Below are 18,612 nucleotides of genomic sequence, written 5' to 3' on the forward strand. Positions count from 1 at the left end.
TCTCTTCCTCCTTTGCGTAATAAACAACATTAATTATTCACTTGGTGGTATCAAGCCAGTCAGTTAAAGGGATGCAAACCTGCAAAGCCTTTCTGTCAGAGAATGGCAAATTGGAAGAAAAGACTGGGCCCTACTTTCAGAGCTTTGATCAAGTCCCCAGGGCCGTCAAGGTTGCAAATTGAAAGTGTTTAATCTGGAAATTGATGATAGTATGATTCTATTTTAACATAGCGACTTTTTGGGGTAAGGTAGCAAGTTAACTGAGTAGCAAAACAATAATCCCTACAAGGCACTGAGCTAAATATACCAGCATGAGACCTATTTTGATGGCGCAAAGTTTGTTTTCTTATTAAAATATTAGCTTGCAATATTTTGATGTGAAAGTATGCAAGTGCTAGAGTTTCACATGTGAAATTAAAAGACAGAAAAACATTAAGAGAAACTTCTATGAAAGTGCATGCCGTTTTTGCATTAAGACTACTCTCTCATACAAAGTGGGTTGCAAAGACAATCAATACCATCTCAGAAAAAACCCCAAGGATAAAGCCTTCACATAACTGTTAGTTACTATTCACACAGGTTAGTTAAACGTTGGCATAAACAGGCTAATTCTGCGTCTCAACCTATACAGCACAAATCATCACTGGAGGTGAAGCTCTGGAGCCAGAAGTTATATTTTATTCCTTAATTTTCAGATGTTGCCATAAATTACTGCCCAAACCCCAGCTTCTTGAGCAAATGATCACCACTGTGAAACAGTAAGCAATAAGCCACATTGTTTATGTTCAGCAAATTGAAGAAAGCTCTAATGCTGAACATCAAATGCATTGCACAATAGACGCTCCTGAATCCAATAAACTTTTTTATTATGAATATAGCTAGAACATTATAGTTCTTAAATTATTTATTCACTCACTAATATTTGACATCACCTTCAGAAGCACTTCATGATACATACACGGCTCACCTCTATGATGATTGAAGTGTCTCATTCTCAATTTGTACATCAAAGAAAACAATACAATTTGCTTAACATCCCTATATCCTATTGTTTTTGAACACTTTATAAAATAATACCATGTGGGATTACACATTTTAGTAATGAGTATGAAATTTTCCTGATAACCCATAGCCCAAGGTAATTTATGATCCCCATAACATTTGGATCACTGATGTTTTGGGTGATGAGGATACTTTCCAGTTTAATGAAGAGACATTAAGGAAATGAAATGAGGAAACTTAAAATTATTAAGGCCTCAGATCAGGATATCCTTATTCCAGAGGAAAGGTATGCATATGGTTAAAGCTGACTGTAAAAATGCATTCTTGTTATTGAGACAAAAAGGTATGAGAAAAATGTCATGGTTCATAGTTCCAGCTGAGCAGATGGAGTTGAGCAATCCATACTATCTGAGTTAGAAATTAGATGTCACAGCACACAGGAGACATGGGATGACATGCTCTTTCAGAGAACCATACCTCAGCATCCTCCTCTTCATCAGTCTGGCACCGGAAACAAAGGACAGGGTGGAGAAGGACAAACAGCAAGATTTAGGAAAGACAGCATGGTCAAACCACAACAGAGTAAGAGGTAACCATGGTACTGTTTATGCAATAGGAGGACATAAAAATAGAAAACAAATAAGGATTTCATTCTTTAGACAAACAGCTTGCTCCATTTTGTTTTTTTAGCTAATTGTACGTAGAGGAGTCTGTCACTGTCAGTAGGGTATGCAAAAATTTCCTGATTTTTCTTAGAGAAATTATGAACTGAAACTACCCCTAACCCATCCTATTTCTCTCCTTTGAGTTGTACAGTTGTTTGCCCACTTTTTGCCCCATGGAAACTGAGAACACTAGGAAGGACTCCCCCTCCTTTTCCCTGTGCTCTGTTCAGCACAGGGAGGTCCTGGCTGTTGTTTCTTTCAGTGCAAAGGTCGACTTCTTGGCAATTCCTTTTCTCTACCCTTAAGTGCTTGTTTTAATTCCTTTTTTCAAGCTGTGGTTTTTCAAATTCCAATTTAACAGAGCACTCAAATCAAATGCTGGGTAGTCTTTGAATAAATGCTTAAAGTTCTTCAGTAGCTGCCTGATACCTGATACTGGAAATTAAAGAGATGCAATTATCTGTTGTCATTCAGGGCTTTCACCCTCTGTGACAGCCCTGATGTAAAACTATCTATATGTAAAACTACATTAAATGCAACGGACATAAAAAAATATTGTGAGATATGGAATGTTCTTAAATTTGGGGATTTACAGGGAATTAGCAAACTATTTAGAGCTGTGTTCCCAAATGCCTCGGGAATTCTTCACTGGGTTGTAAGATGCCCCACACAGAAGGTTCCTGAAGTAAAACACAGTTTCTCAAGTATCTGGGCTCCATGTTTCCATAATTTTCAGTTTGATTGTTTATAAAGTGCAAACATAGTCCAGAAATTTTTTCATTTGTGAGTTTTGTTTTGTTTTTTTAGAAGCAGCATTCCACCAATACTATTCTCCTCCTTAATGTTACTAATACATATTTTTGACCTTATCTCCATCTCAGCTCTGATTTCTGTCTGGGATTGATACATTCTGTTCCAGAAACATTCATCATTAAAAATGAAAGCCTGATTTACTTTGGCCCTCAGTTTAGTTTCAGCACAATCTCCATAAGAAGATTAGCTGTGAGTGCTGAGCAGCACATTAACATTACTTTTTAAGGGTATGTTTTATTCAAAGAGTGAGATGCTTATTTTTCTTTGGACACAGTGGTACTAACAGAAAAACAGGCAGTGTGTTTTGCAGAGGGAGTATGGCAGGTATGTTCCCTTTATATTAAAAAGATCTATTTGTCTTTTTTCCACCCACTGGGGGCAGAGAGTCACACTATCAAGCAATTCTTCTGAGGAAGACCACTGTTCACTTTTTGCCATGATAAGAAACAGAAAGAAGAAGAATGGGAAGCAAGAACATTACTGTATTCTAATCCCATCTGTCTATTTATCTGATCAAATACATCATCCTGTACATCTATCTAATAAGTAAAAGGCAGCAGGAGAGCAAATTAAGCTAAACAATACAAAAAGGCAATCATTGCAAGGTAAAATAGCAGAGAACACACATTGCAAAGACTGTGTTCCAAGCAAAAGTGTATGATATTATTACTTTATATGAAGCTAGATTTTTATAGATTATTAAAGTCCCAGCTGCTGGTGTTCCCGCCTAATCTAGCTAAAAGTGATTTGCTGTGGACTTTCTCTAAGGGCAATGTACGCTTCTCTGCTTGACTTTGCTCACCTTCTGGGAATTACAATTTCTCTTCCTCCTGCTCCGGGTGGAGAGCAGTCACTGCTAGAACCACTGTCCTTCTACACCCAAAGCTACTCCAGTGCACAGGAGGAGCAGTTCACCACCTCCATCATGTTTCCATGTCTGAAGAGCCGTTTGCCCCCAGCAAATACTGACAACAGGAGTGAAGGTATCAAAATAAATAAATTAACTTTTTGTTTCACAAGGGAATTTGCTCTCACCCAGAGAGTGTACATTCTACCTTTTATTTCATTATTCGTTTTGTCATTGTAAATACACTGAGCAATAGTAATAAATTGGGAATTTTGTAATATGTAATATTACCAAAACGCTGTGAAAGAATATTGCTATACTGAATCCCACTTGCAGGCATAAGAAGTTAATTTTAAGGAAAAATTTCTGCTTGATTCTTCTGTCACCCAAGATCGGATGTTGCAGGACAACCTGAGATCTCTCTCCTTCCCTACCTCCTGGCCTCATATTTTTCCTTTAGGTTAGCATTTATATGCGGTGGATTTGCTGTTTCAAAATATTATTTCTATTACATAGCAATTTTGGAATTGAAACTCTTAAGTATCATGAAAAGTAGAGTTTCATAAATCTGAGAGACAGATGCTTATATTACCGACTATTACTACAAATCATTAAAAAGCTCAGACTTGTTTTGATAATTGCATTTCTTCCCTATTTTGCTTGCTTGTTATTTTTAGAGGGCCTGAAATGAGTACTAACATTGGCTAAAGCCAGACATAAGGTTACAGAGACTAGGCAATTTTCCCTGCGAAACTGTGGCAACTCACTGTTCTTTTTTCTTTCCTTACCCCTCCCCTCCAGACAACATTCACAAAAATTTTAACTGACAGTGCCCAGTCCACTTCAGCTATTAAAGAACACATAAACATAAAGATATCTGTGGTAAAAGGCTGAAAGAAAGACTGGAAATATTCCCCATCGTGTTCCTCAGCCCTACTCCATGTGAGTAGTTGCTGAAGCTGATGCGAGTTCTCCGTGCAAAGAGCCAGCAGACTCTCTCCATCGAATGAACCAGCAGCCCTCTGCCTTCCAAGACTGCAGGGGGGACCAAGGTTTAAGAGATACGTGACTTCTTGTTAAGAACTGGTTTGGTTCTGGCTTACTCTTTTCCCACTTATGCTAAAATCCCTCTTCATCTACCTAAAAGCAATATACTGTAAGGTGATAAAAATGAGAACCTGAGGAAACTTTCAAAAGGACAGGAAGGTAAATTTCAAATAACTGCACAATACTTTTAGGTCACCAAAAGCAGAAATTAAAATTCCACATGACTACTACATATTGTAATTACTTTCTACAAAGAGTTTCTTTCCAATGTCAAGGCCCTAGGTTTCTCCTATCAGTATTTTGTAACTAGTAAACACACTGTCAATGCATTACTGACGTATTTTCCCTTTCCAATGCCTTTGAATATAAAATACTAAGAAAATCAAGACCAGATACAAACCACAGCCAAAACAAGACTACAATAAAATTCCCCATTTTCATCATTCTTCACACATAAGTATCTTCCACCCTGCTGACTTGGAAACTTGTTTTGATGTAGATCTAACTTTGAAGTTGTCAAAGGAAGCCACGACAAACAGTCTGATGCAACTTTAATTCTGTTTTACCATCTACTGCAATTCAAATGAAAGGTAAATGAGGCCATATTACCGGGCTATGGTTAAAGAGATTTAGCAAGTTCTGAAATAACTATATGGTCACATGAATAACTCCCTTAAAAACATTCCTACAAGGGCAATTTTAAAGAATGTTGGTTTTTCACTTCAGCAGGCTTTTTGGTTTTAACCTAATCGGACTGTTCTATAACTGTAAATTAGTGATAGGCAAAAAATGCTCCCTTTCTTGAGACCTACAAGATATTTTTAGGTGTAACACTAGCTGTCAGATGGCATTTACCTCTTGCCAAATCTCAACACTATCTTGAGCTGAACAAGAAATCTTCTTCCAATAATACTTTTATTCTGGGAAAGGCCCTGAAGCCTCCTTCCCTCCATTTTAAAGAAATAGCCATTGTCCCTGGCTCTGCTCCTTGCTGACTTGCTGTCAAGCCTGAGCCTTTTTCGGATTTGAAAGGGTCCCATTTCTCTGCTTCCTGAACCCAGCTGTCAGAGATCAGATCTCCTTTTCCTCTAGCATTTTCTGCAGGAGCAGGATACAGAGAAGCTTTCTGTCCTGCCACGGCCAGTTCTTATGGACAGATAATACAGAAACGCTACATCATATAGTAGGAAAACAGTAATTTCTTTGCATTTCAATATTGCTTAAACTAGCAAAAAGTATGAAAGCTATTTGAAGACACGAAAATTTTAATTTACCAAACTCTTTGGTCAATGATGTCTTTTAGCTCCTCTAGAATATGTCAGTCAAGAAGCAATTGAAGAAAGTCATCTCAGTTCCCTAGTGGTAGTTTTGAAAATTTGTATGACTATATTATAGCCTTTGTATAAAATCAGAGCCTCTTCCTTAACCTGAGGCTAGACCAAAAGGAAAATCTTTTGATAATAATAGAGGTTTAACATTTTCTGTAGACGGGGCAGATTTCCAAATGTAAAGAGGATACTGCCAGGAAAGATCTACAAATGATCATGAGACAATGACTTAAATAGTTTCTCAGTTTATATCAGTTTCAATGCATATATATATATATATATTGACCCACGTTGCCTGAGCTATAAAACTGTAATCAGCTTAGGGATTTTCATTCCAAAGGCAGGGATAGCTTCATATGCAATGAACCACTTGCATCTAACAGAGACTCCATATTTGGATTTTGAGACAGCTGGAAGTTTTTATAAAGTACTGGCACTTCTTAAAACTTTATTTGGATTGAGTTAAACTACATCAACTTTAAAAAAAAAAGATAGAAAAAATCAAGGGGATTTTAGAACTTACTATGCTGAGAAAACTGATCTTATTTTAATTTATTCTATGAGTATGCAACCATACAGTCAAAGTTTGCAGGGTAACATCTACTGTGAACATAAATTTGTCCATTCTTTTAGAACTCCAAAGTACTCTGTTCCCATAAAATTGGCTGTTCTGTACTTCAAAGTTAAGAGGAAAATTGCTGCATGTGCATGCATACATATATATCTATCTATACAAACATAAAAATATATAAAATTCCAAGACTGAAGACTATATTAGAATAGTCAAAGATGGAGGGAAAAAATCCATCCAAGTATGGTTGTAATCACTTAAATGGCTACAATGATTCGTAATTTAAATTATGTTCTCAATTAGGAGTCAAATGTCTAGGTTTTTTTGCTTTTTCAGACAGCTCCTGTCTCCTAGATATTCTGGACACTGTGCAACAGAGAGAAGCTCTTTTTGGAGCTTTGAATCTCAATTTGTTCTCATCCTATACACTTGTATGAAGCAGAAAATATACACAATCAAGGACTTGGAAGTTTTGTCTTCTAAGCGAACGGAGTTCATTACTTACAGTAGAAGAACTTCTAAGAACAAAAACAGAGAGTAGCAACACTTCATATATCGTATTCAATGAAAGAAAGTTTTAAAAATCCATGCTGTGGGAGATACATTTTGCCACTTACATCTGTTATCATTTTCCCTCTGGTCTTGTTTCTTTCCCTGTGGTTAGCTCGTTTCTGTTTTTGCTGCAGAACTCGTTCCCTGGTGGTGCGGTATTCCAGAGCAAATTCACTAATAATTTTGCAAAACTTATTGATGTTGACTTCACGTATTGCGTAGGGAGGATGACCCATAAATAACAAAAATGAGTGAAACCTGGAAAACAATGCACTCATAAATGTAAAGGGAAACAAATCTTTATTTATGGTCTCTGGGGAAAAAAAAATGCACATTTCACTGAATCCATTTATTACTTTACTAGCTCCCATCACTTCCTTTGTGCTACAGAATTTTCATGGATGCTTTGCATAACATTGGTATGTTTTATAATTAAAACCATGAAAGTCTAGACTATGATAACTCCATCCCCGTCTACTTTCCCAGGCCGATGCAGAAGATAAGATGTTTGTGGAACTCCATCTACTTTAGATGACTAATTTGGCACATGAACGATCAATTTCATTTCAGTTATAGAAAAAATATTTATTAAGTTTCAATTCTATTTATTTGAATTAAGCAACTTCAAAGAGCCTATTAGGGTGTTGGGCAAAGCCTAGACAAGAAGAATGCAGATTTACAGGCTAGCAAACACAAGAAGGAAAGAATTTCTGGTTCAAAACACTGACCATAAAATTATATTAGCTAGTACATTAGTTTGGGATACTCTCAATTCACAGTTTTACTTCTTCGGTGGAATTCAGAGCTTTTGCACTATTTGCAATTTTTACTACTGTTTCTATACTTCATGATTTACAACAGAGTGCTGAATGTTTAAAAATATATGGGAATTCCTTTTAACTACATCTACCTTCCAGATGATAAAAAGTTTTCCCAATTCTAGAAAGATGCAAGTACATGAAAACAATTTTTAAGAACTACAGAAGTAGTTTCAGGATATCATAGGGAAAAATTAATATTTTTCGTATTTGTAGAATGTATATGATAACCAAACATTAAACTAGTGAATTCACTTCCCTTTCACTGCAATTGGGATTTCTGCTTACTTATGGCATAAACCCCAAATCATTATGAAAACAAAAGAAGAGCTGAATCAACTTTCCAAGTGTATATCCACAAATTTGGGATCATTTGGAATCCAGTTCCTAATTTTGACCACAGCAATTTGGAAATTATCCAGAAGTTGGAAAATCTCTCACAGTTTCATTAAACCCATCTGCAAATCCTGAGGAGAGGAATCTTAATTCTGTCTTCAGTTGCATAGCAATAAAACACATAGTCGTACATCTTGCAAATAAGAGTGATGCTGCCTACAAAAGAACTCATTGTACAAGACTTGCTTCAACTTCTGCAAATGACAAATTTGTCATTAAAACTTCATTTTTTTTTACAGTCTGTTCTTGTTTATCAGACAGTAAGCCAACCCCCCTCAAAAATATTGAAGGATGAACAGAATATATAGCAACTTAACCATAAAGCTGCTAGCTTTTGGGGACTAGGTGTTAAAAGACCCAGTTATTGTACCTTGGGAATAAATGATTGCCTGGAAGATTGCTTCTTTTAATCAGAAATACAGAAATTTCTGGAGTGAGGATCTTTCTTAAACGGAGTCTATACCAAAGTATGCACCACATACAACCTGGTGACATTTCTTGCAGGAATGTGGATTAAACGTTTATTTAAAAAAGCATATTAATGATGTCATAATTTATAATCTTATCAAGTCATCTACTATCAAGGTATTGCTATCCCCAATGTAATTCTGTACCTGTTAATTATTCTTCTATGAACAATCTTCAAGATTATGATTCTTTCTGCACAGTCTTTAAGGAACTCAGACATTTTTTGCTTTAGACTTGGCTTCATTTCATGCTTTGCTATAGCCTTAAGGTGATCCCATGATGCTTTGCACCGTCTTTCCATCTGACATAGGTTTTCCTGGAGTTGTTCAAAGTCAACCTGAAAAAAACCAAAGGAAAATAAAAGGTAACACTTGAAGTGAAAACACGGCTATTATATATTTAGATATCTGACCTGCAATGTATGTATAAGAAAGGGTCAATATAGTGGCAGCACAACATTAATTCACATTATTAATTACTACTAAATAAAAAAGAAATAGCTTTCTCTGTCACACTATGTCTAGGCATGTAATGTTGGTAAGGCAAACTGGAAAACCAAAGAAATATCCGTACACATATATATTTGGTTTTAGTCCTGCAGGCCTAACAGCTAAAAAAGGGACAATAAAATATTGTGATGTGTTTTTTCCCTTGCTAATAACTTCATGTCTGCACCAAGTAACTGCATGACTCCATTCTTTCTGAGGTAATACAAAACTTCTCTTTCTTTAAATCCTTTTCTCTACTACTCATAGCTTTTTATGCCCTGTTTACTGCTCACTGTTGTACCCCGCCAACACTTCTCCATTTTAGGAAGCACTTGGATCTATTCCCTAGTCATGTACTGACTTGTTAATAGACGATCTAGTTCTAATCACAAAATTCACAGGCCAGAATTTTTTAAAGCTTTATTGAAAGTATGTATTATTTAGTGATCTCAGCACTAACTTTCATCCCTTGATATATGATACGAATTTACTGGCTTGTAACAAGATCATGTAACGACTTTGAAAGTCTCTCAACACAGTTAAAATAAATGATTGCATCCTACAGTAACATTCATCAGGATAGAAGCCAACGCATTCCACAGAAGGTGAGGGAGAGCTTGTCCTTTATTCATCAACCAAAAAAGGTGTTCAAATCGCAATAGTCTTCAGAAGACATTCGGGATGTGTTGCTAACAACTGAACAAAGTGCATTAACAACACAGACATAGCACACAACAGATGAAAAAAATAAAACTATCCAACATGTTCTTGAATTCTGAAGAAAGGAAAAAACTATTTTATAATACCACTTCACAGTTCAAATGAACTCAAGCTATAAAATACAGACGTAGCTCTCGGATTCTAAACACATCAGTGCTTGGGATGTTATAGTCTCGTACCCCAGTTAATTCCTTAATGCTAAATGAAAACCAGTGTCAGAGACAGGTTTTATTTCATTCTTCCTAGCTGTGTGCATCATCCACTGCTGAGACCTATACTGAGGATAGCCATAAGAAATCCATTATTATTAAAAAGCTCCTGGTATTGATTTGATTTGTTTTTGCTGTGATTTATAAAGTGATGAATTTTTCCTCTTCACAAGGAAATAAAAACATCCTTTGATCCATTCTGCTATTCAGAAAAGCCCTGCAGGCGGAGCAGCTGTGGGGTTTTTGCTTTCCTTATATCCCTATCAATGCATATGTTTAAAAAAAAAACCCGTCCTTTCCAGGTCAGTATTTTCACTGTTGATGATAAACACATTGCTGCTCTCCACAGATGGTATATCTAAATCACACATGGGAAAAAATACTAGCATTCCTGTTAAGGAAAAAAAAAAGCAAGGTCTAGGTCTTTTTACTTGTAAGAATTATCCAACCTAGTTGAGGAAGCCTCTCAGCCCCTGCAGCTGAGAAATTTAAATTGATGACATTTTATGACAGCTTTCACTGAAAACAGAATGAGTTTTAATCTATCAAAAAGCTCAGAGATTCAGGCCTGTAGGGATTCAAGAAACATCTTTTGAGAACAAGTCTGAGGGGAAAAGACGCGGCAAATTCCCGGACCCTTGAAATCTGCCAGCAGTCAACACATTCACAAGAGTGGGAAGTTCCTGGGGATGACAAGTTGTTCTAAGGGATACACAATAATTTTTTGAGCATAAACAGAAATTCAGTTCTCTGGGAAAGTCCTAAGGAGACTGTAGTAAGGTGAATGCCACCTGATATGTCCTGGAATAAACCTCTGTGGAGCACAGATGTGCTCAAGTAGAAGTTGTAAACTGCTGGAAGGAGTAAAGCAGGAAATCGAATATAGGATAATGTACCTATGTATTCCCCACAGGCAAACTGTACTATGCCTGCAAGAATGTGCCAAATCTTCATGAAATCTCTGGCTGCCAGCTCTCTAGTGTTTGGTCACTGATTTGTGGACAGAAGGGAATATAGTTACAGAAAAATATCCAGATGTGAAATATTAAAAGTCCGATTTTTCTCAGAGATAATCAGGTACCCCATCTGATATTTCAGGAAGTGATATTTCACCAGTGCCAATTTTGTGTGCGGACACTTCAGTCTGCTCTAGGTCTGTTGTTCTGCTTAGGGTGTTATATACAAATATAACAGCAAGAATGATGAGAAATGATCCCCCAACTATGTTTTCCTACGATAAGGAGAACAAGAACTTATGTGGAGTAAAACCAACAATTATTCAACATATTATGCACAAAAAGCCCACGAAAAGGCATATATAATATCATACTACCTCCTTGCCAGTCCACACAGTATTCCCAAGGCAGCATGGATTGCACTTTCTTATTTATGTGCTTATTTCCAACACTTTACTAAAAGAATTAATGCTGTATAATGGTAGAAAAACACGATTCCTTTTTTTTCATTCTTTCTGTCTTGAAAGGAAAGATGCACCAATTTTTGCCTGCAGCTGGGTCATTCCTAAGAAGGAATTTGGATGAGTTGTAGCTCCAGCAGAGCTCAGCATAGGAGGTACTCAGACAAGCATTGTTGTGGCATTATTTTATAACTATGCTTCCCTGAATAAAGGGAAGTAGTAATCTGAAATAGTCATTACAGCTTTCTTCTTGGATAGCAGTGTATGGATGTTGTGCCTGGCTCAAGGAATTGAAGGAAGGTGGAAACATGTATTATTCTTCTTCCTCCTCAGTATATATATATATGCAAAAAACATGCAGCTTGATGGCCCTGCTTTCTGTTACCTTCTGCTACACATTGCAAAATTAATAATTTTTTTTTATTCAGGTAAAAGAATGAGTTGTCTTAGGCTGCTATGCAAAATAAAAATGTCCTTTCTTTCAGATACTAAGTAATGTTTATTTTAATTTGTAAACCAATTTAGAAAAAGCAACTTTCTAAATGCTTCTGAGATATATTTGATATGTTTCTCCTTTCTCCTGCCAGGTTCCTCTCCATTCACAATCACACTAGATGAAAAATATTCAGAACTATTAGTATCTGTGAAATCTCTTGCTAGGTCCACTGTTCAGTCTTCTCAGAAGTGCCTTTGTAGACACTGTTGCATCAGAGTGGACTAGCCAGAGACAGTATATACAAATTGGATGTAAAGACTCATTTATGTGACACAAGCCATACAGAACCTCAGCAAACTATTGCCCTAAGTTGGTAATGGGCAACTTCAAAAATAAAAATCTATTTTTCAATATGATGCACCACCATATTTTGCACAAATGACACTCAGACCAAGAATAAAACCTTCCAGCCACATGCCAAGAACAGCAGAACTCATTTTAATCACTTTATATCATTATTTACTGCTTGCTACCATAGCAGTAGATGACTTTGCCATAAACAATATCACCAAAAAAAGAATTCTACCAAGTTTCTTACTCCACTGGGCTGAGAATTCAATACTGCATGATACACCTACTGCCCAAATGACTTCTCATCAGTTTTCACCTGACTCAAAAACTACCACCACCATCAAATGGCTGAGCATTTACTTTCCTGCTCAGGTTTCATGAAAATTGGTCCTTTAAAAGGCCTATTTTTTCAAGTTCAACTCCATCCCATCCATCTAATATCACCTGCCGCATATACAAGTTTAAAACTTTCTCATTCATGAAATACTAGACCATGCTCCAAATGTTCAGGCAGGACATGTATCAGGAAATCTTTTTGGTTTTTGTGTTGGGATGTTATTTCTCTTTGTGGCCCCAAATATCTCATGGCAACACAGGAATTGCACTCTTTATTATTCCTTGGGAGAGAGAGGAAAGCCTGTTTTGAGGTGACATTGGGAATTAAATGCAGTAGTTCAAACCTAAAGTGCCTTCCACTATGTATTCCCTAGGGCAGCATATACAATTCCAGGTATGCAGCGCCATCCACAACAAACAAATGTAGTCACTGTGAGATAACAGGTCATTTTTCTTCAGCATTCCCTCAGCTGGAATGTGCTTTACACACACGTTTTCTTTTCCAGCTAAATCTCCTCTAGTTTTTGGGCTAAGCTCCCCCACTACTGTGAGTACAAAACTGTCCTAAAGCCAAAGATGCTGCACCTAAATACACTCATGATTCCTGCCTCCTGTGCTAGCATTCAGCCCTTGAAAGGGGTCAAAAATGTCACAACTGGATTGAAGTAAAAAACCCCAAAACAAATAAATGCATGGAAACTGATGAAGCTGAGGTTTGTGCTTAAAAAGCACTTCTTTTCAAAATCACTATATCCAAAGTTTTATTCTGAAGGTCAGTAAATAACTAATTACATATGCACAGCATCATTGTTTTTTATTGCTTGATACTCTACTTATTGTGTATTGCTAGAGCTTGTTTTTTTTAGTGGTGAACATGTAACATCCAGATATTTTCTGAGGAAGACCTGGATCTCTGCATTTTTATCCTAGTCACAAGGTGCATTAAAAAGAAGACTGATGCTTTCACAATGAGAAATGTTGCCTTAAATTCACAGTAAAATGACAACTATTTTATTGTACCTCATAGAAAGATATACATAATCACAGACATAAGCTTTCTCTTTTCAAAGTTCAAGATAGTTTCTGCAGCAGACTACAGCCTGGTCTGAGCTGTTTATAATTTAAGGTCAGACCGTTCATTCTCACATTATTACAGGGATGCGTTCTGGCACGGAACATGAAATCTTCCTCTTTTCCTGAGTTGGTTCAGCGCCAAAGGAAATTCTGAGAATTGCTCCTTGCAAACACACTGTCATCTGAGCGCAGCAACCTTCTGTGGCATACATTCAAAACTCTGTCTCCTCTAATATTTCCACACTGGCTTCCTTCACCAAGTGTCACAAGAATTATCCCAAGACCAATGCTAGTCCAACTTGCACACTGTGGGTCACGCATTTCAAGTGCAATAGATGCCAGCTCTTGAAAGAAAGCAAAATATAAAGGAGGTTCTGTCTGGAAATTTCTAATTCTAGGGCAAGAAGTGGCATCCTGCAAAAACAATTTTGGAGCTAAATCAACCCACTAATGAAAAATTAAAGGACAGAGGTGCTTACTGAGGTATGACCAGATGAGTTTACCCAAATATATACATACCTCCATTTCATTTTAGTTCATTAAACAATAAACACACTAACATGGTATATTTTTGCAGATGCTGTATGGCAGTTCCCACAATGTGGGACAAAGAGGAGCAATACCATGAAGTGGTGATGTAGGTCCCTTCAGATGGTGGTGTCACCTGCAACAACTCCTGTCGTCATTTCACCTGGAATGTTACTGAAACACCACAGTGCTGTCAGGCATATGTGTTAAACTTCATTTGCTCTCTTCCTGAGAGAACCTCAAAGTCTCATTTGCCATGGAGCTCCTTCCCCCTTGCCCCAGTATGCCCTGCAGCCAACAGGATCTGCCTTACTCTGTGCTGCCTTCACCTCTGCTCCTGTTAGCCCGTGCCAGGAGCTGGGGCAGCGCCAGTGGTCCTTGCTGAGGGCACCACAAGGAATGACCCAATTGTAAAAAACCTTGCATTCCTCAACCTTTTTTGTTTTTTCCATGGAAAATGATTTGACTTTTGGCATTTATTTTTGTTTGAAATAATGTAGGGAAAACATACTTGAATGATAACTGCACACAAATACTTCCTGTCAAGCGAGACAAGAGAAACCCCACCGAAAGAGTACAAGAGGCAGCATTTTTCTATTAATTTTTTCTCCTTTCTCTGTTTTACACTGTATCAGGCAGAAGCTACAGCATGCCAAATGGCACTTCTGTGCCAGACACCTCCTTTCTCCCCATAGCTTCCTGCCAAGTCCCTTGGAGGGCAGATGCAGGCTTCCTTCTCCCCTGTGTATGCCTTAGTCTCGTCCTAAATTCTTTCCTATCAGCAGTCCTTGCCCCTTTCCCTGTGTTGCTAATGTTTTCTATAGCTTATTTTTAAAAGCTGCCTGCTTCTCCACTGCCTAGTATCGACAACTAATCCAGGTGTCTTGCTGGAGGGGTTAAAAACCAGACAGAAGTTTGACATCTTGTAAGTAAAATAAAATCAGGGGAAGAAAATGACAATTACTAGTTTACTCTATGGAGCTGGCCAGCTTTCAGATGCACAGGGAAAATGTTTATGGGTTAGAAAGAGAAGCTGAACATTTTAACAAGGGTACATTTTTTATTTGCTAACAGAGAAGGTAGTGGTGTTGATGCAACTCCTTCTTAAGGAAACTTCTAGGATCAACACAGTTTAATTTCAGAAATCTGTGGGTCTCATTCAGTATTAGACACATCAGTGCTGGTACAAATTCAGTGAAAAAAATAAAATATGCTAAAAAAGAAAAAAGGACACGATTTTAATCATGGGATACTAAACAAGCAGCACCATGCATGATTTTATACTTTTATTTATATGGAATTCTACTTTTTTTGTAATTTTTTCACTTGTGCCTCCTTTTTTTCGGTGCCATTTATGACTTCAGTCCTTAATAAAAAGCCACAAGTTTTACAATAACTATACCATTTTGTTTCTGGTCTTTCTAACTACTTTTTGGTGAGGCAGCCTGTTTTCTTTATGGGTTTTTCTTTCAGGAACAAAGGCTCAGGAAATTCTTATACAATGCGCATCTCAGGGAAAGGGGTATCTCTGTTTATCTACAGGATGGAAATTGTTTAGCCTTTGTGGTTTCTGAAAGATGTTTGTAGACAAAATGGAGCTCAAAATACAGCCTAATCCACAGTGAAATATTAATTCTCCTTTCCCGTCAGCTTTCCTAAACCAAGATTTCGCCTTGTCTGTGAACATTCCCTTGAAAAGGGCAGCTTGGATGGCTTCCATGTCCTAACTCTTTGATTTGTGGTAGTTAGATCAAGTGGGAATAGAGCTTGTTACAGTAATCCATCAGTGGTATAACACATGCAGGAACATCCCAAGGAGGGAGACCTTGGGCGTCATGGGGAAGGTTAAGGCTATAATTTCTCTTAATGTGATTTTGTCTGGCCTTTTTAGAATTTCATCCGCTTTGGGCAGGGCCACTAGATCAGCAAACCACAGACTGAAAGACTGTGTTCAATTTTGCACGCTCTTAGACCCAAAATTTTTTATAAGTGACAGCAGTGGGTTAAGCTTGCTTCCACTTTTTATAACTGAAAAATAGAAGATTCACTTGAGAGTACACCATACACAGTAGTAAGGATTTTGGAAAACAAAGGCTCTTCTCTTTTATGGTAATATCATTTTAGTGATTAACTTCGTCCCAGTCTAAGAAAACCAGTGAAATAACTTCTAAACAAAGAGAAGTAGCACGAAATGAGAAACCAATATACCTAAATGTTAAGAGAGAAGAATCACTTAAATTAGAAACGAAACCATAAAAAAGTTAAAATCTTCCAAACATGAAAAAACAACCTCACTGAAGGCAATAAATCAGTCTAAACATAGGCTGTACAAGAGGAAAACTAGGAGAAGAGTTGGAATCCAAAGAGAAAATATCTAAGGATATAAAACAAAAGCCACAAATTCCTTTATGGTATGAAATAAAAAAAAGAAAATATGTAGGAGGTCCGGAATCACTGGGGATGAAAGAAACTGAGGAAGACAAAAGTTAGAGAAAGGAAGCAAGATGACTTCTTTTCATCCAACTTCACCATAGAGGATGTTGGGAATAAACCTATTCTGGTTCCTGCTTTCATTTTTCTGTATTATATTTTTGAATAGATGTGAACTAATAGCAAGGTTTGAAAGCTTGTTAGCAGAAACAAATGTGTTGGAGGAGGATGATATCTTACACAGCAGTAAACAAGTAGAATACAAGAATTCTGACAGCAATTAAAGAAATTAAGTCACTTGTTAAAATTACTATGAATATGTATGAAACTACACTTGGCAATTTGGAGACTCAGAGGATAGCAAAAGTTTCACCTATCCTTAGAAAAGCAGTAAGGTTGATGCAGAGGTCCAGGTTTTATTACTATATCTGGTAACCCAGCTGAAAGGATGAGTAACATGAAATTTAATACATCAAAATAACCACTATATTCTGTATATGTTTATAAAATAGTGGACAGATAAGAGTAAGTAAAGAAAATTAGATTTCAAAATCTTTACAAGAGCCGCATGAGAGGCTGACTATGAAGTGTGAGGTCAAGAGAGCAGAAGAAAAGAAGGAATACACATTGATTCTCATTTGATGATAGGGTTAACAGAAGGTGTCTCACAGTTAGCACTTTGTATTTCAAAATTATCTGGAAACAAAGAAGAACATTGAGAGGATAAAAACTACAGATTAGTCCTGACTGAAGATTATTAGGGGTTTGAGAGATAAACAGTAAATCTGCTTCAGCAGATCACAGTCATTACTTTAGACAATGAAGTGCACACCGCAGGCAGTATTGGACCCCTTTGTGCATTGGGCTGAGTTCTGAATTGCTTGATCAGCTCAGGAGACTGACTGGATGTCCTTGTGAACTGCCCAAAGAAAACGGGTGTCCAAAGGATAGCAACAGTCAAAAAACACAAAGACAACCTCAGGACATCTAACAAAAGACAGCAGAAGCAGAAGGGACAAACACAGTAAGCATATAATGTTTATAAGGAGAGGCTGGAATACTGTGCTTACTATTGTTTAACCCACTCCAAAAGGTATGATGGAGGAAAAGTGTGGAAATGGTCTCAAAAAAAAAGATGTAAAAGGATCATTTAATACTTAGACAAGGATCTGAGCAGTCTAGTTTAATTTTGTCCTGCACTGAAAAAGGTGATGAACCAGATGACCTTCAGAGATCCTTTCCAACCTAAGTTATTCTGTTAAATAGAGAGATAAAAATGTTTTGACTGTTCAATATACTCAGACAGTAAATCCTGAAACTGGCAAATTCAATAGTAGACAAAAATAGATTATGAATTCATTGTCACAAGAATTACACTAAGAGCCAAAATAAGTTTTGATTTTCGCAGTTATAAAAAAAAAATTTATTATGCAGGGTTGTTTCTCCCCCTCAACCCCTCCCTCAACATCCAAAAAAGGTGGCCTGTGGAAAAGAAATCATTCCTCTATTTGATGCATATGATGAGAATTATGGCTCATGAAATAACATTTTTCTAAGAGAAGTCTTCCTCTCCTCCTTAAAAGCTTCCTGTGATCTTCTTTCCAGCAGCTGGTATTGTCCACTGTGTGAATCAAGACACTGGAATAGACGTTTACTAGTATTATCTGCTGTAATTATTTCCACTTCCACATGAGAAATGACTCCTAAACAGAATTTTATGTTTGATATCTCCCATGTTTACTACATTAATCAACTAATATACTATTTTTAAGGGTCATTCATGAAATCTCATACTCTGAGAGCTCCAAGGGTGATTTTACAGTGTTTCTATCATGCCTGCTAGCAGCAATAATAAATAATCTGCATACCACATTGAGCCATTGACCAGACCTATGCATTAACCAGGAGGTTACCACTTTTTGAAAAAAGGAGCTGCCACAAGTTTCCTTTATATGTATTTATTTTCCTTAACTCTTAATAATCAAAATTATTTTCAGGAGGAGGACAGAAAAGACAAGTACTAAAAAGTAGAAAACTTCTTTACTTTGAGAGTGACAGAGCACTGGAACAGGCTGCCCAGAAAGGCTGTGGGGCCCCCTCAGCTGCAGAATATTCA

General features: G+C 37.0%; 1 protein-coding gene across 10 annotated transcripts in view; it reads right to left on the minus strand.

Annotated features, from left to right (window-relative positions):
* Positions 1-18,612, minus strand: part of FHOD3 (formin homology 2 domain containing 3) — a 385,259-nt gene that overhangs the window by 25,086 nt on the left and 341,561 nt on the right. For 7 of the 10 annotated variants that reach the window (XM_051812622.1, XM_051812619.1, XM_051812617.1 and 4 more), the window contains 3 exons: positions 8,654-8,844; positions 6,891-7,083; positions 1,480-1,503 (listed from right to left, as the gene is read on the minus strand). In XM_051812622.1, the coding sequence (XP_051668582.1) occupies positions 1,480-1,503; positions 6,891-7,083; positions 8,654-8,844 (408 nt within the window). The remainder of the gene's footprint in view (positions 1-1,479; positions 1,504-6,890; positions 7,084-8,653; positions 8,845-18,612) is intronic. The other 3 variants (XM_051812625.1, XM_051812624.1, XM_051812616.1) reach the window with 1 other exon arrangement.

Source organism: Manacus candei, unplaced genomic scaffold (assembly GCF_025592945.1).
Source record: "Manacus candei isolate 608988 ecotype Guabito, Panama unplaced genomic scaffold, ASM2559294v1 h1tg000088l, whole genome shotgun sequence".
Lineage (NCBI taxonomy): Eukaryota > Metazoa > Chordata > Aves > Passeriformes > Pipridae > Manacus > Manacus candei.